Source organism: Pristis pectinata, chromosome 5 (assembly GCF_009764475.1).
Source record: "Pristis pectinata isolate sPriPec2 chromosome 5, sPriPec2.1.pri, whole genome shotgun sequence".
In the NCBI taxonomy this organism is placed as follows: domain Eukaryota; kingdom Metazoa; phylum Chordata; class Chondrichthyes; order Rhinopristiformes; family Pristidae; genus Pristis; species Pristis pectinata.
The window spans coordinates 74071674-74096851 of record NC_067409.1 but is presented as its reverse complement, the minus strand read 5'-3'; the positions used below and the strand labels follow the sequence as shown (position 1 = coordinate 74096851).

Here is a 25178-nt window from a genome sequence, read left to right as displayed (position 1 = left end):
GTAAAGGAGGGGGTGGAGATCTCCCGAGGTGATAAGGTCAGTGATAGTGCTGGAGATAATGTCCTGATGGTTCTCGGCAGGGTCGTGGTCAAAGGGTAGGTAGAAGGAAGTGTCTAAGAGTTGGTGTCTGGCCTCTGCAAGGTAGAGGTCAGTACACCAGACTACCATGGCACCACTTTTGTCAGCTGGTTTGATGACTACGTCAGGGTTGGTGCGGAGTGAGTGGAGAGCAGAGTGTTCAGAAGAGGAGAGGTTAGAGTGGGTGAGGGGAGCGGAAAAGTCAAGATGACTGATGTTGTGCCAACAGTTAAGATATCTTTATTAGTCACATGTACATCAAAACACACAGTGAAATGCATCTTTTGCATAGACTGTTCTGCAGGCAGCCCGCAAGTGTCGCCACACTTCTGGCACCAACATAGCTTGCCCACAACTTCCTAACCCATATGTCTTTGGAATGTGGGAGGAAACTGGAGCACCCGGAGGAAACCCACGCAGACACGGGGAGAACGTACAAACTCCTTACAGACAGCGGCCGGAATTGAACTCAGGTCACTGGCGCTGTAAAGCATTAGGCTAACTACTACACTATAGGGCCAGGGAAGGTAACAGGCCCAGAGGGGAGTCCAGGTGGAATCTGGGGGGAGTTGATGGGAATGTGGGGAGAATAAAATGGGATTAGTATAGATGGGTAATTAATGGTCAGTGTGGACGCAGTAGGTTGAAGGCCTGCTTCTGAGCTGCATGAGTATGAATTTCAGATTTAGAGAATACTGGCAATAAAGTCCCATCTCCATGTCTGCCTCACTCCCACTCACCCCGAGTGGAGGAGGTATGATCCCAACGCAACCCAATCCTGCCCACTAACTGCCTCTTACTGACAGGACAGCCGCACTCCCCGAAACCTCTGCAGGAAGTGCAGCACACCCGCCATTTATCCCCACTGTCTGGCAGCCAGTGTCACTCCCACAGGTGCCAATTCCTATAGTCTGTCCCTACCTCAAGCCTTCATTGCTGTCTCCCCAGCATCTCGCATTCTTCTTTCCAAGCTGGGTATATGCAATAGAGTGTGTGAGTCTGAAGTACAGTAGATGCCTAATATTGCCACTTCTGTAATCTCCAGATAACTGCAACTTAGCTAGGATTTCCAAAATGCCAGGCTCTTTTGGACTATGTCCCTCAACTACAACATCCCCTTGGTTCCTTTCATACCATGAAAATGTTGGTCCAATCACAGCTACGTTTTCTAAATTCCGGGGAAACAACCCTTGTAATTAAACCTCAGGAGTTCAGTTTACAATCTTTGCTGACTTCCTCCAAGTCAAGTGTTATAACCCATCCACACAAAGACATTATTTCATGCCAGAATCTGCCACAGAGCATATCCTTGCTGCTTTGAATTGGGATGGATTCAGACACCAGTAATACAAAAAAGTTGCATTCATCATTCTAGCACCAAGCATGGGCTGGAAGCAAGTTCTGACTGTGATTTGGCAACTGTACTTAGAATTCCCAATTGTTAATAATCTAGTAATTAAGTATATTTTTTATTTTATTTATGATGCCAAGGGATTGACTGCAAGAAAGCAGTCAACTTGGATAATATCCATATCCTCCATGTATTCTCTTTACAAATACAAAACCCTGAAAATACTATAGGCCTTGCGATCATCCATGGATCAGTTTGGCTGCACATTATTGTGACACCAAAGGAAATAGTTCATTTCAAGTTGATTTATTGCTTCATTTTCTTTCTTCTCTCCTTTGTTTTAGCAACTGTTTTTCTCTTGTGTAAAATTTGCTCTGTCTTTGGATATACGACTTCAACCACAGGAGTTGCTTTCATTTCATTTTTCTTTTCTTTACAATTTTTTTTGGTAGCTGCAACTTCTGCAACAAAACAAATGCAGGAAAATAATTAAAAACTTCAAAAGAACAATTAATTAGCATTCAGTGACAGTACTGGTCTAATCCTCCATATTTAGGATCCAAAGATCATGCACAGTAGGTTTTGATTCAAAGGTGTAGGTTTGCTATTTTGATAACCAGATGTTTATGGAAATACAGAGTCCATTAATAACTATAAATCTTCAACCTGTCTTCCAAAGCAATTACACTTAAATCCCATATTCACATTTAAAACAGTCCAACAATTTCTAAAATCACTTGAAGATCCAATCTCATTTGTTTTGTTGTGGTGTTGGTAGCAATAATCTTGGGAAAAGAGGATTAAGCATTTTTGTTCAAAATAATTAGTACCATATTTAATGGGTGAACACAGGTCAGATTCTTTATCACTACAAAAAACCCTCCTGCTGAATACTTCCACAATTGATTTTCCCTTTTCTACAACTAATCTAAATGTAATGATAGTTTTCCAATTTAGTTCCACAGAAATGTGCTGCACTTGCCCCATATCATTTCTCAGAAACCAGTGAGGATTCCTTCCTTGATGAGTTGGACACATACTAATCTTGAATTCAATGTTCAGAACGCCATCTCCTCTTTGCTCCTTACACATTTATTTCCCAGCGTACAGCAGGATCATTGAAGCCCTTCATTTTTATCACTCCGTTGTTCTTGCACCTTTCTGAAATTTGCTTGCAAGTTTGTTCCACTACCTTCCTATTATTTGGCAAACTTGTAGAAACCAGCTGTTCTTTAAATCTACGCAAACAGATTTTGTTTTTGAAACCTCGGGCATCATCCAGTTCCATCACCATTACACGGAAGGGAGTCTCTGACTCAGTCTGGGACTCGGTGGAGAGGCATGGCAGATGTTCAGGTAGAAGAGATTTCATAAAAATTGTGATGGTGAAAGGTGTGGATGGTACAAGTCCGGCTGCAGCAGTTTCCAGACGTTCTCAGGTAAAGTCCTGAAAGTGGGTTTCCCTATTTCACAGGTAACATCAAACACCTCAATTGCCCTTGATTCTTTCCAAAGCAATAGCTATGTACAAAGTATGAAACCAGGTCACAAAATTACTAGATGAAAAAGCTATGAATTATCACTGTAAATCACTATTTATAGCAATCAACCTTAATATGCCAAGTCTGGGCTATCTAAAGGTGTGCCCAGGCGTCCAATTAGGCCAGATGTCCAGTTTGCAGACTGACGTTGCCACAATTACTACTTCAGCCTTATTCTTGATATTTAACACATTAAAGCGTCCCAAGGTGCTTCATGGGAATATTCATAGAATCATAGAACAGTACAGCACCATACATGCCCTTCGGCCCACAATGTTGTGCCGACCTTTAAACCTCGCCTAAGACTGACTCCTTCCTCCCCCATATCCCTCTATTTTAAATTCCTCTGTATGCTTATCTAGCAATCTCTTGAATTTGACCAATGTACCTGCCTCCACCACCACCCCAGGCAGCGCATTCCATGCCCCAACCACTCTCTGGGTAAAAAACCTCCCTCTGATATCTCCCTTGAACTTCCCACCCATTACTTTAAAGCCATGCCCTCTTGTATTGAGCACTGGTGCCTCTAGAATATTAGCAAATAAGGTTTGGCAGCAAGCCATCTAAGCACAGGCAACCAAAAGTGTCAAAAGTGTAAATTGTAGGGACCAACTTAACAGGAGGAAAGAGGCAACAATGTGGTTTAGGGAGAGAATTCCAGAGCTCCAGCGCCACCATAGCTGAAGGCACAGCCAGCAACAGATGAACAATTAAAATTGTGGATGCTCAAGAGGCAAGAATAGCAGGAGCAGAGGTTCTTGGGGAGTAGCCGGGCAAAGTGCAAATGTGCCTCCATACCTTCACACTGTGTGCCTTGTTCCTCAACCTCTTGTGGAACACTTGCTGGTTTTGACAGCCACACTGCTAGGCAAGTAAGCCGGGCTTTAGTATTTACTTCACTTAGTAGTAATGGACCACTCTGAATCTGGAAAGTAAATAGAGAAACAAAGGACTGCAGATGCTGGAATCTAGATGGAGATACAAATTGCAAGCATCATCTACAGATGCACACCAGAGCCCTTTAAACCAATAATTCTGTTAATGTCTTCAGTGACATATTTAAAAATTGCTTCTTTGATGCACTTTATCTCCTCAAACTTGTGAGAGGAGAGCAGAATGTAATTCCTACACTTAACACCAAAAACACAGATTGTTCAACTGATCAACTTTCTATTTTTGCTTTCAATCCAGAATTCCTTTATTTTCACTGGTTCTCTTTTGGTTTTAAACATACGTCACAGTTTTGTTTCACCTAGAAGTCTATTTCAAATCTGTTTCCATTGTGTTTGAGATTTTTTTGTGTGTCAGTGATATCTAAATTTTGATCTGGCAAGACAGACTTAAAAATAGTGATGGGCTTCTTCATCACTCTGCTTTGAAACTAGACACCACTGCACAGAATGCTGGCAGGACAGCTGACCCCGTGTTCTGCATGAATGGGACATGCTACAGTGTAAAGCTCTCTCCAATATCAGCTCATTAGAGGAAGGCACTCCCTCTGCTTGACTTTTATTAAGTGAGGAGTTCTGTCGGTAGGATTCCAGAGCATGCTGACAATGCCTACAGCTCCTGCTTTACTGACAACGATTTCATGGAAATATCAAAGTTCATAAAAACTGGCATGCACACATAGTCCTTGGATAAAGGGACTATAAATAACAATGTTTTAAACATTTTGTGCTGCTTCAAGGGCAGAAATACTCTAAATGCCGGTCATATCCACCCAGAGTAATTCAAGTTATGAGACACCCTTGTTATCAAAGGTCATAATGCTGCTAATGGAACACATGAATAAGACCAAGTAGCTCATAGCTAGAAAAAAGGGCTTAAAAAGTATAGGTTAGGAAACATTTCAAGACAAAACAATACATCCAGTGCAACAAGTCACAGACATTGTAAAAGTATGAAACAATGGCAAAAACAAATTTTTTTTAAAAATATATTCTCAATACATGGGCAAAGTCAGCATTTATTGTCCTTCCCAAATTGCCCTCAAGAGGTTGGTGGTCACTCACCCCACTGAACCATTAAAATCTGCATGTTTTAAGATGCTGTTCGGTTTGCAGTTTCTGGATTTTTCACCCCAGTAATGGAAATATATTATCCCTAAAAATATTCAAGTCAGAATGGTGTGCAGCTTCTACAGAAATTTGTAAAAGGTGTTTTCTTTAACTCCTCCATCCTTTGCTGCCCTTGCCCTTCCAAACAACAGAGGTCATAAGTTCACTTGGTGCCTTCGAGAAAACAACGCCAAATTGCCGCAATGGTAGACACGGTGATTACGACACAGGAGTGGAGAGGGGGAGTGTTTAAGGTTATAATTGGCAGGTTGATCAAACAGCTGTTTTGCTCTGAATTATGACAAGCTTCTTGATTGAATACAGCTTCAATCACAATCAAGTGTGCACAGTTTTCCATCACATTCCTAACTTGCACTTCTAGGTGGAGGCACATTGTTGGCTGGTTAGCAGAGTTAGGCTGAACTGGAATGGCTTGGCTAGGGACACAACTGCTTCTGCAGTTCCACCATTCCTGTCAGGGCGTTACTGAGGGCATAAATCTTGCCATACACACTGTGTTCAGCTATTTCTGGCCACAAAAATGGTTGAAGGCCAACTTCTCTGACAGTGAGGATTTCAGGAGAAAGCAGAGGTGGATCATCCACTTGGCATTTCTGGCTGAAGATTGTTGCAAATGCTCCATCCTGATCTTCTGCACTCTTGCTGAGCTCTGGTTTCATTGAACAGGTACCCTTGTTTACAGATTTTCCCCATGGTCACCCCGGTTTTACCCTATCAGAGACACTCTCCCCCCAACCTCCCTGCAGCTAAACAAGCTTCTTTTGTCTCCTTCTCAGTTCTGATGAAGTTTTTTCAACCTGAAACATTAACTCTGTTCAACTTCCCACAGATGCAGCCTGACCTGCTGAGTGCTTCCAGCATTTTCTGCTTTTATTTTCTATTTTCACTGATGTCAAACATCTGAGTTTAGAAGAAAAGTCTGGAAAAGCAACATTTGACAGGTGATGTGGAGGCTTTGTAAGATATACTGTATTTGGGAATGGAAAGTAAATTACAACAGAAAATATTGGAAATACTCCACAGGTAAAACAGCCCCCATCAAAAAAAAAGAGAATTAATGTTTCAAGTTGTTGACTTTTCATCAGAACTAGCCAATGATAAACTGTGAAACAAAAAGCAAAAACATGGCAATCAGAAATCCTGCTGGAAAGAAGAGTAGACCTTCTTTAAGGCAGGCATTCCCAGATGAGAAGTGGCAGTGAATTAAACAATAAGAGGTAGGAACAGTGAAGCAAATGCAAAATATAAAGGGAAAATGCTGGAAATACTCAGGTCAGGCAACACTTGGGGAGACAGAGAAAGGAGTTAATGTTTCCAGTTGATGACTTTTTAAATCACAGGTCCACCAAACCAGTAGGTCTTCCCCTCCCCATCTTATTCCAAGGTGCACATTTAGCATTCATAATATTAAATGAATGCCTACCTCTTCGATGTTCAGCTTCCATAGTTTAATGTAGCCATCACTGGATGCTGTGGCAAGAATGTTATTCTGTTCCACTTGGAAGAAGTACAACACTTTCACTCTAAAGAAAATTTAGAAGTTTAGGTTAGGTAATTGGAAGTAACAAAATGGAGAATCTAATAAAGAGAAATTCCCGCCACTGTGCAGATATGATAAGAGTTTGTTTGAAATATGCTTTGTGGAAAGGCAATTCTTCTCCCAACCACTAATGTTATCAGAGTCAAAACATACCCAAAATGAGTGGGTAGCACCTTCCCTCAACGCAGACTAATTATGGTCCAGAACTGATTAGTTCTTTTCAATGTTAGTTTGTGTCTCCAGATACCACTCTTCTGCCTGAATCAGAAGATTACAGATTCAAGCCCCTGTACAGGACTTAAACACACAACATGGGTTGATTATTCAGTTGCATAGAAGAGTGGTCACATTGTCTTCAATTAACTGGAGCCTTGTCTGTTCATAGAGAGATAAAAGATCCTCAGTGTTATTCAGAGTGGGGAGTTGTCTTGGTTCGAAGAAGTGCAAAGAGTTGTACTTATGTTCTGGACAATGTTTAACCCTCAACAAACACAATTAAAACAAAATAAATAACTGATCAATTGTCTAATTTCCTTGTTGATCATCCAATGAACAAGATTGGCTCATAGAAAATCAAAAATAATCCTTTAACTGTGAGGCAGAGTCTCTGAGAAAATACTAAAGTGGTATTTAAATGCAAATATTTTCCATTGGAGATTTCATAGCAGCAGTGCCTTAGGTCATGCTGTAGAATTGCCAGACATCAAAGCCAAAATCTAATAACATTGGCAATACAGGTAACTTTAGATAGACAATGAAAGCAAAAGTTCACTGACTAAGGTGTTCAAAATTATGGAAGGTCTAGAACAGGGATACCCAAACCATGGCCCACAATAAATTGCTAACTTGATCTGCTGCCCAGGCTCAGATAGCACACCATGTGGATAGTCTAAACTATTATACAGCATGGAAACAGGCCCTTCGGCCCAACCCATTCATGCTGACCAAGGTACCTTCCTTAGCTAGTCTCATTTGCCTGTATTTGGCCCATAATCCCTCAATCCTTCCTCTCCATGAACCTGTCTAAATGTCTGTTAAACATTGTAATTTTCCCCACCTCTACCACTTCCTCTGGCAGCTCGTTCCATATACTCTGTGTGGAGAAAGATGCCCCTCAGACCCTTTTAAATCTTTCCCCTCTCACTTTAAACCTTTGCCCTCTATTTTTAGACTCCCCTACCCTGGGAAAAAGACTGTAACCATTCGCCTTATCTACGTCCCTCACGATTTTATAAACAGAGGTCACCCCTCAGACTCCTTCACTGGGAAAACAGTTCTAGCCCATCCAGCCTCTCCTTATAACTCAAGCCCTTAGTAGAATTTCCTTCATGATCTCTCACCAATGCAAAGAAAATGTTGTGGAGCAGAAGGTTGGATATGAAGAAAGAGGATCCAGACTTTGTAGGGAAGATGGCTCAGGACACATCAAGATTTGGAGTGGGGGTGGTGGGGAAAGAGGGGGGCCGATAGAGAAATCGGGCTGGATGGCGGTTGTGGAAGTGTCTCAACCCTCTAGTTATAGTCTACTAGAGAATTTGAGGCATGTGACTTTTGAACCTCGTATGCTCAGTTGAATTTTGGACAAGTAATGCTAATTGTTTGTTGGATGATTTTTTTTGGGGGGGGGGGGGGGAGGATTTTCAGCAGGCCTTTGATAAAGTCCCACATCAAAGGGTAGTGTGCAGAATTAAACCACATGGAAAATGTAGGCATGGATTGAGAACTGGTTGACAGATAGGAAACAAAGTGGGAATAAATAGGTCTTCTTTGGGTTGGCAGGCTGAGGTAAAGTCACTGAATGCTTTAAAGAAGGATTTTTAGAAATAAAAGGCTTTAAACAGGAGTGGAGAGATAGCAGGGATATGCTAATGAGTGAGAGGATCAACCATGATCATTGAATAGGGAAACCAGCTCAAAAGGGCCAAAAAAAATTACATCTGCTTCTATGTTTCTAAAGTGGCTGGGGTGATATGAGGAAAATCCCATCTCAGACTTCTGAACTAATTACCTCTTTCATGTCCCCTTCCTGGTGATGCTGTATTTACTGTTGTATTTATTATTACCATGTACACTGTTTACTCTGTGAGCTTCACATGAGCAAGGAATTTCATTGCACCCTGGTGTATATGACAATAAACTAATCTGAATCTGAATGCAGTTCAGTAGTCACGATATGACTTCCCCACCCACATGGGTTGGAAAAGCAGATTCAGGAGAAAGTAGATAACGGAAAGAAAAATAAAAATTGTGCAAGAGAAAAGCTGAGGCATGCAATTGACTAGATTGTTCTTAGTAAGGATCACTGGGCTAAATGGTCCTCTTCTGTGCTGTAATAATTCTGTGTGGCTCCCCAACTGTACATTTCAAATATGTGAACCGGGGACCTACAAGCCACCTGGATTAGACAGTATGAGCTATAGGAAGAGGTTGGACAAATTTTGATTATTTTTTTCTGTAGCGTCAGAGGCTGAGGGGAGACAATAGAATTTTGTAAAATTATGACAGGCATAGATAGGGTAGATAGTCAGAGGCCTTTTCCTCAGGGTAGAAACGCCAAATACTAAAGACATACTGTAGCCTTAAGGTGAGAGGGAGAAAGTTTCAAGGAAATGTGCAGAGCAAGTTTTTTTTTTAAAAAGCAGAGTGGTAGGTGCCTGGAACGCATTGCCAGGGGAAGTGGTGGAAGCAGTACAATAGCAACATTTAAGAGGCATTTAGACAGGCACAGGAATATGCAGGGAATAGCAAATAGGTTTAGTGTAATTTGGCATCATAGTCAGCACAGATATCGTTCCTGTGCTGTCTTGTTCTATGTAAGCAGTTAAAATTGAACTGAGGGCACCACTGATCAGTCCTCCCTGACCGTTACACACTAGTCTTCCCTTTCCTCTTCTACAGAGAGCACTTGCAAACAGAAGAGTGACAGATCTGATAGGATAGCGATGAATGACCAAAAACCATCTAGGGACACTCAGGGTTGGGAGTTATACCAGTGGCACATGAGAAGTGGGATCCCATCCTAAACACATCAAAAGTTGGAAACAAGAGGGTGCTTTAAACAGATAACAGCAACTGGAGAGCAGGGGAAAGGACATTTAATGTTCGAGGATGCATTAGGCAGGCAGATTTTTCCAGGGCAAATGGTGACGAACAAATTGGAGAATAGCATAGGGATCGGGGAATTTGCAGAATATGATCAGAGAGGACCAGCAAAGAATGCAAGTATCAACTGAGATGCTGAGCAAGTACCAACAATGGGACATCGATGTGATTCTTAAGGTTCAGTGAGGATACGGAGTGAAATTAAAGAAACATTTATCCAGAAAGGACATACTCCATCTAAATGCTAATGAACAATATTAATGAACTTTCAGTCCAACAAAAATTCACACTGTACCTGGTCTCATGAGCCTTGAATTCAGAAAGACATTTTCTTGAATCTGTGTCATACAGTCTGACATGTTCTTCATCTCCAGCGATGGCGATGACAGACTCCTATTAACCAACAAAACTTGCTTAACTTTATTAACAAAGCAAAAACAATTTCATTGTAAAACTTCTAAAATAATGCCCTTCAACATAATGGTATGGAACTTCCTGGGAAATACTGGCAATTCCAGAGACTGCAACTGTCTACAAAAGTACAGCGGGTTTAAAGTCCTCATCCCTGCACCCCACCCCACACTGGAGATTATCTATCTATTTAATGGCTACATAATCTCACTCCACTACAGGCATCCCCTTTGTTCCACCCATTGCCCTCCTCTAAACCTCAGATACCTAAACTAACTCTGTTTCTCTCTTTCTCAGCAGTGATGGAGAGTCTTTGACCTAAATGTTAACCATTTCTCTTTCCACAGATGCTGCCTGACCTGCTGAATGTTACTAGCATTTTCAGTTTTTAAATTACAGATTTCCAGCATCTGCAGGTTTTTTTTCTGATATTCACAGAGACTTCACCAACCAGCTAGGTCACTGAAGGACAGTTTTGACAGGCTCTTTTTAAGTTGAAATTATGGTAGGATGCTTTATCTTCCCATTTTCCTTCAATTACTGCTGTTTCTAGGCTGCGCAAAAATAGATTAAGAAAAACCTAAAACATTTTGTACTTTGCCATATATCCCCTAACATTCGATTAGCTGCTTTATTTGTTCTATTGAATTAGTTGGCATGGAAGTTGATAATATTTCTCATCTCCCAGTGCTAATTCAATTACATTTATCTTGTATTTACCTTCCAAAATTTTAGACCGTTGGTGCAATATTTTAGTTTACATTTATCACTGTTTAAGATCAGTTGCCACAGATAAAATTATGATAGCTAATGCAAGGTATCAGCATTCAAAACAAAAAAAAGGGTGAAAATAGGAGAGATATATGCTACATCCCCAGCACTGTATACTTTGACCCCTTTTGACATGTTCTTCATTGAAGAATTTCACAGAGACTGAGAGTCTCAAAAAAAATTCCATTTTTTTTTCATTAAAGAGATATAGATATCAGAAAGGAGTTTATTTGTGATCCCTCACATGCACGGAGTTTGTGGGGTCACATTCGTTGTTTATACACTGTTATCTAGAAGGAGAGGAGAATAGAGTAATATCTCTTTATTTTCCAGTGTATGGATTACAAGTGTGAGGATTAGGAGGAAATTCAATTCAGTTTCCTACCCATTCGGTAAAGAATGGATGACTACATATTCACTGAACCTTTATCAACTCTTTTTAAAAGGAATAAGGGTGAAAATGTTAAGGCAGGAAAATTAAGTAAGGTGTTAACGAATGCAAACATACCGTTATAAATTTCACTGAAAAAATCCTTTTTTTGCAGGTAATAGTACCACTGATGGAGGCTGTTTTCAGGGTATAAATATCCAACTGGTTATTTGTAACCACAACATAACTGTCTCCACTAGGGGACCACAGAACAATGTGAGCATCTACAACAACAAAAAGAAAGGGTCCATAAACAGCACTACTCTACATGTTGACATTTGCAACAAACAAATGCTATGAAACATCTTACTAAATAACATTATTGATGACTGTGCAACATCTTCGCCATACTGGACAAGTCCATAATTAATAAACCAGTAACAAGCTCAAAAAGATGGGATAGATCTGGGAATGAAGATGTGCAGTTTAAAGGAGCATCAGTGGGAGACAAATTTTGTAGTTGTACTCATAACAGTTTGATGTAGCATAGCTATGGAAAAGGACAAAGATAAAAAAAAAGCAATAAAGATTGTAAAATGGGTGAAGGTCAATTTTACTAGTCTGAAGTGATTTGACAAAAGTGGGTTCTAAACAACTACGTGAAAGCAATTCAGTTCAAAAACAAAGCAATGAACGCGGTTAAGCTTGAGAGGGTTCAGAGTAAATCTCCTCCTTCAAAGGAAAATGGGGGGACTGCCAAATCCAAAGCCTCCTGGATGAATAGGCAAGAAAAGGAAAGCTTATGTCAGTCACCAGGAGCGTAATACAGCAGAATGCCTGTAGGGGTGAACTTCAAAGGGAAATTAGGAAAGCAAAGGGGACATGAGGAAGTTTGGGAAAAAGAGGGCAAATAATATTAAATGGTATCCAAAAGATGTTTTACATAAAGGGCAAAAAGGATAACTATAAAATGAGTAGACATTTAATGACCAAAATGGTAACCTGTGTGTGGAGGCAGAGAATGTGGGTAAAGTTTTTAATGAATCTTTTTGGTTGTCCTCACAGATGTTGGGGATGACACCGATGTTATAAGTATTGGATGGAATAAATGTGGTAAGGAACGAAACAGCAACTAATTTAGCATCTTCAAAAGTGGATAAATCCTAAGCTGTTAAAGCAGCATGAGAGGAGATTGTGGAATCTTTGACCACCATTTTTCTATCTTCCCCAGCCACAGGAATGGTGCTAGACGTTTGGAAAACTGATAACATTGTACCATTGTTCAAAAAGGGAGGGGGGGGGTGTGGTAAAGGATAATTGAGTGATTACAATCCAGTTTAATTTCCACAGAGTGCAAATTATTAGAATCAATTTTCAAGGACATTATAAATTTAATTTGTAAAGCTACAGATAAATTAAGGACACTCAACATGGATTTGTTAAGGGAACTTCACGTCCACTGACCATGATGGAATATTTTGAGGAGGTAATGAGGGCAGTGTGTTTAATGCAGTCTACATAGATTTGTAGCAAAGCTTTTGGCTGGTCAAAAAAGTTAAAGCCCTTGGGATCCAGAGAGAAGCAATGCGAATCCAAATTAGGATCAGCAACAGGAAGTAAAGGGTAATGAATGAATTGTTTTTGTGACTGGAAAGATGTTACCAGCAGAGCGTCATAAGGCTCAGTCCTTGGTTTTTTTGTAATATATATGAGTGATTTAGACAATTGTAGGAGGTATGATCAAAAATGCAGAGAAGTTTGAGGTAGTACATTTGGGGAGGGGTAACTAGGCAAGATGTATGAGCATACTGAGAAAAGTGTAGAAACAAAGTCACCTTGAAATACAACTCCAAATGTAGGAGGATAGATTGATAAGATGATTAGGTCCTACAGGACAGTTCCTTTACTAGCCAGGGCACAAAACATTAAAGCAGGGAGGTCATGCTAGAACTATGAATGTGTTGCCAGAATTGGAATATTGTTGCCGTGAGGAAAGATTGGACAAGATAGGGTTGTTTTCTTTGAACAGAGGAACTTGAGGGCATACTTAACTGTAGTGTATAAAATTCTGAGTGACCCTAGATTCCTTTCCCAGCCTCGTCAAGTTCATGACTACAAAGACCATCTTAAATGAAGTACAGAATCAACTTACTCTGTTTTAAGGATTTGATGAATGCAGCTTTTCCATCTATTAGATTCCATGTTCTGAAGAAATAAAAAGTTACATGAATTACCAGAAATGCTGTATCACTTGTCAAACAGTGGTACAAAGTATCAGCTCAGCTTTTATTATTGAGCCTGCTTTGGTACGTTTGAACAATTACTATGCATGACCCTTGCCAATAAACATTTGTACTAAAATATTTTGCAGATAAGTTGCTCAGATGCTGGAATACATTGATTAAGCAATCATTGAAACCCACAGAAAACATTTGACACAGATGTTGTTGGTAACAAAGAAGAGCTACGCAGCCTAATTCCACCTTCCAGTCTCAGGTCTATAGACATGCAGGTCACAGCTCAAGTCCACATCCAAGTGCTGTTTAAATACAAGAAGTGGTTCCCCTTCTGCCACCCTTTCAGGAACCATCCTTTCCTCCATCGTGTCAACTACATGGCTAATTTTTGCCCCAAGTGCAAAACATCTTCATCATGTCCTCTACACTTAGGTTTAAATGATTAATAAAATTGTAAAAATGGACTAATGTACTGAGCCCTGTGGAATTCTATTGGTAATAGCCTTCCAGTCACAAAAACATCTTTTGCTTCCTGTCATTGAGCTAATTTTGGATTGAATTTGCGAACCCCTTACTCTTCCGACCTTCCAGCCATGCGGGACCTTGTCAAAAGTCCTGCTATAATAAATGCAACTGTGTCAAAAAATGGTAAACACATCAAGATGCCCCAGAGTTTAAAAGTATTCCATCTATGCTTCCCCCCACTCTCCCCCAGATGGACAAAGTGACAATGTCAATTCTGTGGGCTAATGCTCCCTACAGATTTCATGAAACTAAAACACAACAGTAGCAACCCACGGATAGATTCCCCAATATGGAACAGAAACAAGTACCCAGGTACAAGTGACAATAATATACCAATACCATTTCTAAAATCCTGCTGAATTATAACAGGATGAAACTACTTCCCAGACCCTCAACCTGCCCAGCACCTGTCCCCACACTACCACCCAAGCAACTGCAAACTAGTAATGAGTTTCTGACAACTCAACTTGAGTAGTTCTGAAGGATTGAATGGGATGCATTGAGTCAATGGAACAGAAATATGCCCAACAAACAGCCTAGGTGAGACTGAGGGGAATTGCAAGATAACATCAGGTACTTTGCCTTGCAGTACCTCAATCCATTCTTGAATAAGAGCCAAGGACTCAACATCCATTCCAAAATGAATGGAAATGTAGAATACAGAACACATTAGCAATATCATCACCCCACACAATTTCAACCAATCCTCTTATAAACATCTTACAATAGTTTTCATTCAGTAAAAGCAGGAAAGTGGATAGTTACATTATCCTGAAATGGAGGTGGTGTTTGATATTTTTCACTATTTCAAGAAGTAAGTTAGATATAGCTCTACTGTCAGGAAAGAGGAATGTTCTAGCTAAAGAATAAAGGACAACTGATCCATAGCAACTTTGTTTTACATCAATCCACTTGCTAAAAGGAGACTATGCTGAGTCAGTCACTAATAATCAGAGAATTGGTTCATCTTGTGACACTATGGGAAACTGGCCAAACCAGCTAATAGGTAAAATGACAGCCCACCAACAGATGTTCAAAAAGTGATATTACATCATGTCTATGCTAACCATCAAGCATCTATCTATACTCATCCCAGCTACCAGCACTTGGTCCATAGCCTACCATGTCTTGGCAATTTCAAGTGCTTGTCCAGATGGTTCTAACATGTTGGAAGAATACCTACCTCCACCACCACCTCAGGGAGTATTCCAGATTCCAACCTCCTTCTTGGTGAAAAAATTCTTCCTCTGATCCCCTCTAAACCTTTTACTCTTCAACTTAAACCCACACCCTCTAGTCTTAATACACTTCAGCCAGGGAAAAAAAGGTTCTGACTATCTATTCTGTCTGTCTCTCTCATAATTTTGTATACCCCTTTCTGGTACCTGCATGCAATACTCCAGCTGTGGTCTAACCAATGTTTTACAAAGTTGTACTAAGACTTCCCAGTTAGATCAAAAAAAATATACAGAACTTGTTTTGTGATAAAAAGCTAGAAGTAGTGGAGATTCAAAGAGGTGGGGAGTGAGAAGGTGAGATGTAGGAGATCCAAGTACTTAAATCATTAAAATGTTGTGGACTGGTACAGATGTTGACCTATAAGACTAATGGAATGCTAGCCTTTATATTGCTCTAAGTACTGTGACCAAAACTGGGCATTATTCCTTAATAAGGTTATACTGGAGAGAGTGCAGAGTAGATCTACTAGAACTGTACTTGGGTTCATTTTCACTACACAAACCTAGGTCATATCCCTCTGAACTTAGAGGGTATGGGTTGTTAAATTGAAGTTTTTTGGATGTTAAAAGGGAATTGATGGGGCAGATAAAGAGAAAGCATTTCTGCTGGTTGGAGAATCTGAGGCTAAGGAACAATTAAAGATGTGGCATTAGGAAATGCTTCTACATGAAGCCAAAACTGAGCAGAAGTCAACTGATGCCTGGCTAATTCTGATGATAGATCTTTAATGTTCAAAGATAATAAACAATATAAAGAAAAGGCAAAATCATGGAGTTGGGTGACAGATCATTTATAATCCACCTACACCCTTTCCAATGTATAAACCAGTATATCATTTATAGTGGAAAGCTTTCCCACAAAGTAAAAAGATAAATAAAGTGAAAACAAAATGATTTATACTTCATTTCTACAGTTTGTTTTCAACTAGCATTCAAGGTAAACGAGAATAAAAACAGCTAAGTAGGGAAGTTTTCTTTAATGCATAAACATATTTGGAACCTATAACCAATGTACAAATGGTCTGGCTCAGATCTGAACTCATTTAATGTTTCACAGTTTGCACTAAGATCAAACAGACATGAAATTCACATCCTCTTTAATAAAATCACCAAGTTCTCTCACTAGAACCATAACCTACTGCAGTCATGGAGAATAATTTTTTACTCTGGCGATAGCAGAATTCTTTGTGCAATTAGTTCAGAGAAAACACCTTGGAAGTCACTCAATGTGTGGCCTTGTTGTTATCTCCATTATAAGAAAATTTATGCTTGTGTGGCCTTCCAACATACAAATGAAACTTTGTTTTGGGAATCCACAATTCGGCATTGTCAGTGTTACATCATTACAACAAATACCTTAAAATGCATTTCAGATCTGTTGTCATAATGATGTGTTAACATTATTTAGTATTACCACAAATTATTTGAAAAATTCTGTATCATCTTCCCAAAGAAAGATTTAAATTATAGGATCATAACTAAGTTGTGTAAATGTCATTGTAGAGAAGTAGGCATTTAAATATCCTTAATTAAACTTTATTTTGGGAAGAATCTACATACCTCAATGTTTTGTCTGTTCCTACTGACAAAGCCAGTCTTCCAGATGGATGCACAGAGAATGACGACACATGGCCTCTGTTTAAACAAAGCAGTCAATTTAATATCACATGATCTTCGATTTCAAGTGTATACCTAGAAACGGTCATCTATCATCTTAAATATCCACTCCCTTCAGCACTGGCACAGAGGCCGTCCCCAAGTTACAAACGCCCGATTTATGGACACCCTACATATGAAAAAGCTCCCAGAATGTTATTAAATTCAAAAATCCAATGTACGTACATACATTTGTTCCTACAAATGGCAGAACTAGCTTCCTCTCTCTCTCTCTCTCCCCACTTTTAGTAATTGTTCTTTCTTATCGGTCTAATTTGTTTTTGATGCCATTCATTACAATACTGTGGAGGTATGGTTACCATCTCGAGTGATTTTTGTGTATTTTCCAACTGATGGGCAAAATCAAATTATGGACGTCTGTAAAAACAGAACCTGTTCATAATCCAGGGACAGCCTGTTTTGTGGCTGCTGAACACCACCTACTGGATGCACTGGAGAAAGTTACTAAGGCTTCACAGCACCTCCCAACCTCCACCATAGAAGGACATAAGGGAGAATGCATGGGACCATCATTACGAAGTCATTGCAACTCTGATTTAGAAACACAAGAGCAAATTATCTGTGGACCCCCAGAACTTTGACATCATCAAGGAGAACAAGGCAACCACAATGAGCTAATCATCAACTTCATCCACTTTCTTACCCATTTTCCTCTAGTCCTTCTCATGGCCATCATTGATCAATCTCGGGTTTTGAAGTTGGCCAAAAGCTTAATAATGGTAGCCCCTTGGGGCAAACCATCTCCACTTCTGATTTTTTTTTAATTCATTTATGGGATGTGGACATTACTGGCAATGATTTTAGATGCCCGTCCCTCAAGAAAGTGGGAGTGAGACCTTCTGATGCTGTCCCAAGGAAGTCCTGCACCATGCCCTGGGGCTGGATAGACTGATCTCCAACAAGCACAACCACTTTCTTTCATGCGAGATCAGATTCCATTAATGGGCCCTTTTCCCTTGATGACCATGGACATCAGTCTTACAGTTCCTCCTTGATGCCACACTTGATCCATCACTATCCTGATAACAATGACAGTTGCTACCAGCTCCCACCTAAATCCCATCCAGTCAATGGAGATCAACTAGCAGACAGCAAAATACACAGATTGTATGATTTGAAAGAGGACATGAATGAGAAGAATTACATGCCAATGATTCATACTTATGAGCTTGAATAGACTTCAAACATTCCCATTTCTTTGTGTCCCACACACAGATGAGTCCATCTTCTGCTCCACTGAGTAAGTGTATTTTCCCATAGAATTCCAAACAGGTTATTGAACCTTCAAATAATATAGGCAAGATTAGTTCAATAATCTGAGACACAGTACAATGTAGAGGTCAATTTAATCACAAACATTGTCCTTTACCAGCATCTTACATTGAACATGTCCCAGTCTTAGACAAAAGTGAAAACACTTTGGCAGCAAATCATTAAAATAAGAGACCAAATTGGCTTGATATTCCCAAATTTACCTCCCCACATACTATTAGTGCTTAGACTAATTGGAAACAAATTGTGTACACTAGTAAATTCCAGAGGATAATCCTCGTTTTGTGCTATCACCTGAACCGATCTAAAGCAACACATAGACAGGGAGAGGTTAACACATTTCAGTACCCATAGTTCTGAAATAAAAAAGATAACAAATATTCTTGTTTCTGATTGCTCGAAACGACTCAGACTGCCACATTCACTTCTGTGAATGGATTCGAGGCCAGAATTGACTCAAATGAGATGAGCCCCACAGCCATAACTCCCGGCAATATTGAGTTCACATCTAAACTTTTGATGAAACAGTAACTCTATTTTGGTGAGAGTTATGGTGAGTTTAACTAGAATGCAAGAAACAAAGGGCCAGTGAGTTTAAAAGGAACATGAAAAACAGAGCACCACTCAATTTAAAGTTATTTTGTTTTAACAAAATTCCAGAGAATTAACAAAGTTCCTTCAGGACAAGTTAAACAGCAAGTAATCTAACAGCAAGTAGTACAAGAAAGAATATTCTGTTAGTTGAATTAATTTAAAAAATAGAACCCTAGAAAGACGTATGCTGGAAGGGCAAATGCTGGACCATGGGGGATCTCCAGAAGTTGTTAATGACCCAAACAACCCGAGGTGGTGGAAGTGTCATCAGCTGGAGGAGCTCAAGGTCCAGATTTTGGAGCTTCAGCAACAGTTGATGTCACTATGATCCATCTGTGAGGTTGAGTGTTTCATAGATAGTATGCTGCAGGGGATGGTTGCCCTGCAGCAGAAAAGAGTGCAGGCAGAGTGAATGGAAGATCATCAGACAGAGAAATAAGAGCAGGCAGGCAGTTCAGGAGACCACACCACTCCTCTAAGAGCATTTAACTCTAACAGGTATTTAGTTCTGAGTACTGATGAGGGAGAGATTGCCCCTGGGGACTGCAGCCACAGCCATAGCATCAGGGGCAACTCAACTGTACCAAAAGAGAGGAGAAAACTTGAGAGAACAATAGTGATAGGGGATTCTATAGTTCGAGGAGCAGGCACTTCTGTGGTTGCAAGTGATTCCAGGCTGGTATATTGCCAAGGTTAACGATATCACTCAGCAGCCGCAGAACGGCCTGGAGGTCAAGGTTCATCCATAACAGAGAGAAAAAGAGATGAGGTCCTGCAAGCAGACCCTCAAATTTCCAAATGATTTCTTGAGCCAATGAGTATAGAAATAGGAGGATAATATAGATATATGTGCAGCTGAAGAGATGGTGCAGGAGGGAGCGATTTAGATTTCTGAGGCAACGGGACCAGTTCTGGGAGAGATGGGATCTGTACAGGCTCGACAGATTGCATCTCAACAGAGGTGGGGTCATTACTCCTATGGGAAGGGGCTCTCATGCTGTGGGAAGGGGGGGTGGGGGGTGGTGAAAGTTTAAATTAATTTGGCAAGGAGGGTTGCATTAAGAAAAAAAAGTGCACAAAGCATTGGGAGAGATAAGCAGCACCAGAATAAAAATGTGTAAGGGATCCTCAGCTTTAAGCCAGCTGAAGTGGTGAATGAACAACATGCATTTTCAGCATGAAAGGACATCACTGAAAGACTTCCTGTACACTGCCCAACAAAAACATTTAATCAATGCATTATTCATTATCTTTCAAGCTCTCTGAAAAATGATTTAGTAACAAGTTGATGAACTCAAAAGTTTCATCACCTTTGTTGTCAATTTCTAACCTGCCCTCACCTTGATCTGATCTGACTGACTATCCTTCAACTTGTCTAACCCCATCTCAGAGGATAGGCTGGCAACCAGTATCCACAACAAACCTAGACCCTCAGGTCCTCCTATCCTGCTTTCTGTAAGGACTCTATTCTATTCTCCCAGTTTCCCCAACTCCACTTCGTGTGTTCTCACAACACCAGTTTCCACATCCATGTCTGCCTTTTTCCTTAACAGTAGGCACTTCTCCACTATTGTTGACAGGGCTCTCAACCTTTTCTATTCCATTTTCTGCTCTCACCCCTCTCCTCCACCAAGACAATGGATAAGATTCCCCTGTACACACCTTCATCCCACCAATCCCCACATCCAGGGGATCATCCTCAAATTTCAGACATTTCCAATGTGAACACCATCACTAGACATGTCTTCCCTTCCCCTTTTTGCTTTACAAAGGGACAGTTCCCTCCACAGCACCTGGCTCCAATCTCCAGCAATACCCAACCCATGCAGGAGCTATAACACCTGCCTTCCCTCTTCCCTTCCCATCATCCAGGGTGAAGCAGCAATTTACGTACTTCTTCAATTTAATACATTGCTATCAGCTACTCAGGATGCAATCTTCTCCACATTGTGAAAATCAAATACAGATTGGTTGTCCATTCTGCAGAACACTTTGGTTCACTCTGCGAGGGTGACCCTGAACTTTCAGTCCTGTCATTTTAATGCCCTGTCCTTGGCTTTTAACACTGTTCCAACAGAGCTCAACATAAGAATTAGCACTTCATCTTCTGATGTGGCATATTACAGTCTTCAGAATTCAACAATAACTTCCAATCATGTATCTCACATTTCCAGCATTCACACTTTTCCCCCTCTCTTCCCTGTTGTGGCATTTCAGACTTCATTGTTTCCTCCTGTTTACCCCTCCTCTACACAAACCTTTTTTTATTCACTGGCCTTTACCACCTCTTTCAGCTGCCACAACCACTACTTGTGGAATGCAATCTCTCCTAGTCTCCACTCCGTCAAAGCCCCTTTATTTTGCCTTCTTCATATTTCCTTCACAACTTGTTTTACTTTTAATAATTCCCAATTCAGATAAAAGGTCATTAACTCAAAACACTAAATCTGTTCTTCCTCTTACCACAGATGCTGCCTGACCTGAAGGAATATTCAACAGGCTTCAAAAACATCAAACTCCAGGACTTAGCAAAGTCTAGAATCCTCTAGATTTCTATGGATCTCTTTCTTCATCTCGTGTCTCTCACTTACAACATCAAATAAATGTACCAACATGTCAATGTACCAAAATCAAGAGCAAAGAAGCACTACAAAAGTTAAAAAATACTTATCCCATAAATGGGTGCTCCAAATGCAGCATTAACATGTATTATATTGAAAGACAGAGGTAAATACCACGAGAAGTTTCAGATATGAGTTCTTATAAGCGTCATTGACCCAAGATGGCAATTCCATTGCTCTTTCCACAAACGTTTCCAGGTCTGCTACATGTATCCAACTTTTTGGATACTTCTCTCAATTCCTCTGCCTCAGCTGCATCTGTTCTCATGAGGAGGTTTTCCATTCCAAGACATGCAAGAAGTCCTCTTCTTTCAGAGAACGGGGTTTCCTCTCCACTATTATCAATCCAGCCCTCACCCACATCTCCTCCATTTCTCACATGTCTGCCCTCAGCCCATCCCCCCCGACAAAACAGGGACAGGGTTCCCCTTGTCCATACTCAACATCTTTCTAGCCTCCAGATCCAACACATCATTCTCCGCATCTTCCACCATCTCCAAAGGGATCCTACCACCAGACACATCTTCTCCTCCCCGCAGGTATTGCTCTCTTCGCAACTTCCTTGTCTGCCCATCCCTCCCCACTGATCCCCGTCCAAGCAGTTATCCCTGTAACCATGCTAACTCCTACACCTCCTCCCTCACCACCATTCAGGGCCCCAAACAGTCCTTTCAGGTGAGACAGCGCTTCACCTGCGAATCTGTCGGTGTCATTTATTGCATTCAGTGCAGCTCCTCTCCGTCGGTGAGACCCGACGCAGACTTGGGGGGGGTTGGCGGGGGAACCGCTTTATCGAGCACCTCTGCTCCAATCGCTGCAGCAGCCAGGATCTCCCGGTGGCCAGTCATTATAATTCCACTTCCCATTCCCACACTGACATGTCTGTCCACAGCCTCCTCTACCGCCACATTGAGGCCAGACACAGGTTGGAGGAACACCACCTCATATTCCCTGTTGGTAGTCTCTAACCTGATGGCATCAACATCAATTTCTTCAACTTCCAGTAACCACTCCTTTGTTTTCCGCCCCCCCCCCCCCCCCCCCCCCCCCACCGCCACCTCCCTTTGTTTTCTCTTTTCCTGTGGCCCCTTCACCCCTTCTCTTTCCCCTCCCCACTCTCACAACTTGCCCACCTCCTTCCCTTTATTCCATTGTCTACTGCCCTCTCCTATCAGATTCCTTCTTCTTCAGCCCTTTAGCATCTCACATCATTCCTTTTTACCCCATCTACCTACCTTCCCCCTTTCACCTGGGCTCACTTATTACCTGCCAGCTCATGCTCCTCCCCCTCCCCTTTTATTCTGGCTTCCATCCTCTTCCTTTCTAGTTCTGATGAAGGGTCTCGGCCCGAAACATCGACTGTTCAATTCCTCCATTGACGCTGCCTGACCTGATGAGTTCCTCCAGCATTTCATGTGTGTTGCCCATTTTTGGTTTCAGCCTCATTTACTACAACTTTGGTTTAGAAAAACTCTCAAAGGCCCCTTTATCATATTCTTTAAGACTTTTGTAAAGAAATCAAGACTCAATATTGTAATATCCAGATTGCCTTGGCTACTTCTCCAAGTCTCTTTATGCTGTCAATAACTTCAACAGTCAATTCTTGATAGTTAACAGTGATCCTTAAAATAATAAAGCTTCCTATACCACCCTTTATACCATACCAGCAAATAAGATGATAAAAGTGTGAAAGCAAGCTTTTACTTACCATTATGGTGCAATAATGATCCTTGATCAATTTTCTTTTTCATGTTATACAACTGAATAGTTTCATCTTTACTGCCCGTTGCCACATATTGATCATTTACGGCCACAGTAGTTAAAGAGGCAACATGAGCGTGATGGGTAAAGTCAGCTTCGGGATCCCAACTCTAAAAGAACACAACACAATTGCAGTCAACAACTTAGCAGAAGTATTCAGCAGCTCTTGACAGTATCTGCAAAATATCTTCCTGTAATTTAACATGCATTGCAGTTGTTAATGTATATGGACTTAAATGCATTTAATAAGGGGATTTGATTAAATCACACAAGCTCCTGAAAGGCCCTAACAGGGTGGACGTAGAGAGGACACTGTCTCGGTGGGAGAAATGAAATCTGGGAGTTATGGCTTAAAAATAATGAGCTGTCCTTTTAAGAGAGTCGAGGTGAAATTTTCTTTCTCACACAATCATGAATCTTTGCAACTACCTTCCTTAAAAAGAGGTGGGGCAGAAGCAGAGCCTTAATATTATCTAGGCAGAGGCAGATATATTCTTGATAAGGGAGTGAAAGGTTACCACAGTAACCAGAATGCAGAACTGAGATTGCAATCAGATGATTTGATTAAATGGTGGAGCAGTCTTGAAGTGGTCTACCCCTACCCCTAATTTGTATGTTTATATTGGCTTATATCTACAGAAATTCATCAGAATGTAAGATAATATCATTGAGACACATAAAAGTCCAAGAGGAATTGCCAGGGCAGATGCCAAGAGACTTTTCTCAGACTGGAGATTCTAAAACCAGAGGAGAAAATAGCCACATGGACCTTCCAAGCTGCTCTGCCATTTAACATCATGTCTGATTTTCAACCCCAAGTCCAGTTTCCTGCACTAAACCAAAACTCCCTGCTTCTTTTAATATCCAGAAGTCTACTACTGAACTCCAATTCAAATGGACTCAATGACTGAGCCTCCACAGTCGTCAGGGGAAGAGAATGCCAAAGGTTCACCATTCTCCTCATCTCAGTCCCGAATGGCCGCCCCTCATTCTGAAATTGTGACCCCCCCCAATCCCGGATTCTGAGCCGGGGAGAAACATACTCCGTGTCCAACCTGTCAAACCCTGATCCTGGACTCTGAGCCGGAGGAAAACTTACTCCCTGCATCCATCCTGTTGAGTCGTGGTCTCAAACTCTGAGCCGGGGAGGGGGAAACACACTCCCTGCATCCAGCTTGTTGAGCCCTGGTCCCGGGCTCTGAGCCAGGGGTAACGTACTCTCTGCATCCAGCTTGTTGAGCCCTGGTCCCGGGCTCTGAGCCAGGGGTAACGTACTCTTTGCATCCAGCTTGTTAAACCATGATCCCGGGCTCTGAGCCAGGAGTAACGTACTCTTTGCATCCAGCTTGTTGAGCCATGGTCCCGGGCTCTGAGCCAGGGGTAACGTACTCTTTGCATCCAACCTGTCGAGCCCTGGTCCCGGGCTCTGCAGTTGGTGAGGAATATACTTTCTGCATCCAGCCTGTTGAGCCCAGTTCTGATGCAGGGTCTCGACCCGAAACGTCGACAACTCCACTCCCACCCCTCAGACGCTGCTCGACCCGCCGAGTTCCCACAGCAGGATGTTTGTTGGCCCGGAGCAGAGTGTCTGGCGGGCTGACATCAGACCGGCTGTGGAGCCCCGTCTGTCGGACTCGGGGCTGGAGCCTCGGCCACACGAGGGCTGGAGCCTCTCCCAGGGACGTGACCTCCCAGCCGCTCCATCAGCAACCGCGCCCGGGGTGGGGTGGGGAGGGGAGGGGAGGGGAGGGGAGAGGAGACGCACAAGCCGGGCTCACCTGTCGCCAGCTCGGCAGCCGGTAGCCGAACAGGACCTGCTGGTAACTGCCCGCCGCCACCACCAACTGCTGGCCCCCCGCCGCCGCCATCCCCGCGCCTCGCACCCAAGGAGGACCCCACACACGGCTGGCGCGGGGAACTGACGTCAGCGGCTGCCCCCCTCCAGGCCCCCGTGGCGCCGGAACGTTTATTTGAACCGTTTCGGGGACGGGGCGCGACTCCGCGGTGT

The 25178-nt window shown here is 41.7% G+C and overlaps 1 protein-coding gene across 1 annotated transcript; it reads right to left on the bottom strand.

The window, feature by feature from the left end:
- Positions 1 to 302: 302 nt before the first annotated feature.
- On the bottom strand, positions 303 to 25167 carry pak1ip1 (PAK1 interacting protein 1). The gene is made up of 10 exons (XM_052016514.1): positions 24949 to 25167; positions 23118 to 23280; positions 18084 to 18204; positions 16806 to 16880; positions 13398 to 13450; positions 11384 to 11529; positions 9989 to 10086; positions 6475 to 6574; positions 3769 to 3895; positions 303 to 1890 (listed from the first exon to the last, which is right to left on the bottom strand). Exons 1-10 carry the CDS (start codon positions 25036 to 25038, stop codon positions 1736 to 1738), a joined length of 1128 nt encoding a protein of 375 aa, XP_051872474.1. The 5' UTR covers positions 25039 to 25167; the 3' UTR covers positions 303 to 1735.
- Between the last annotated feature and the right edge of the window lie 11 nt (positions 25168 to 25178).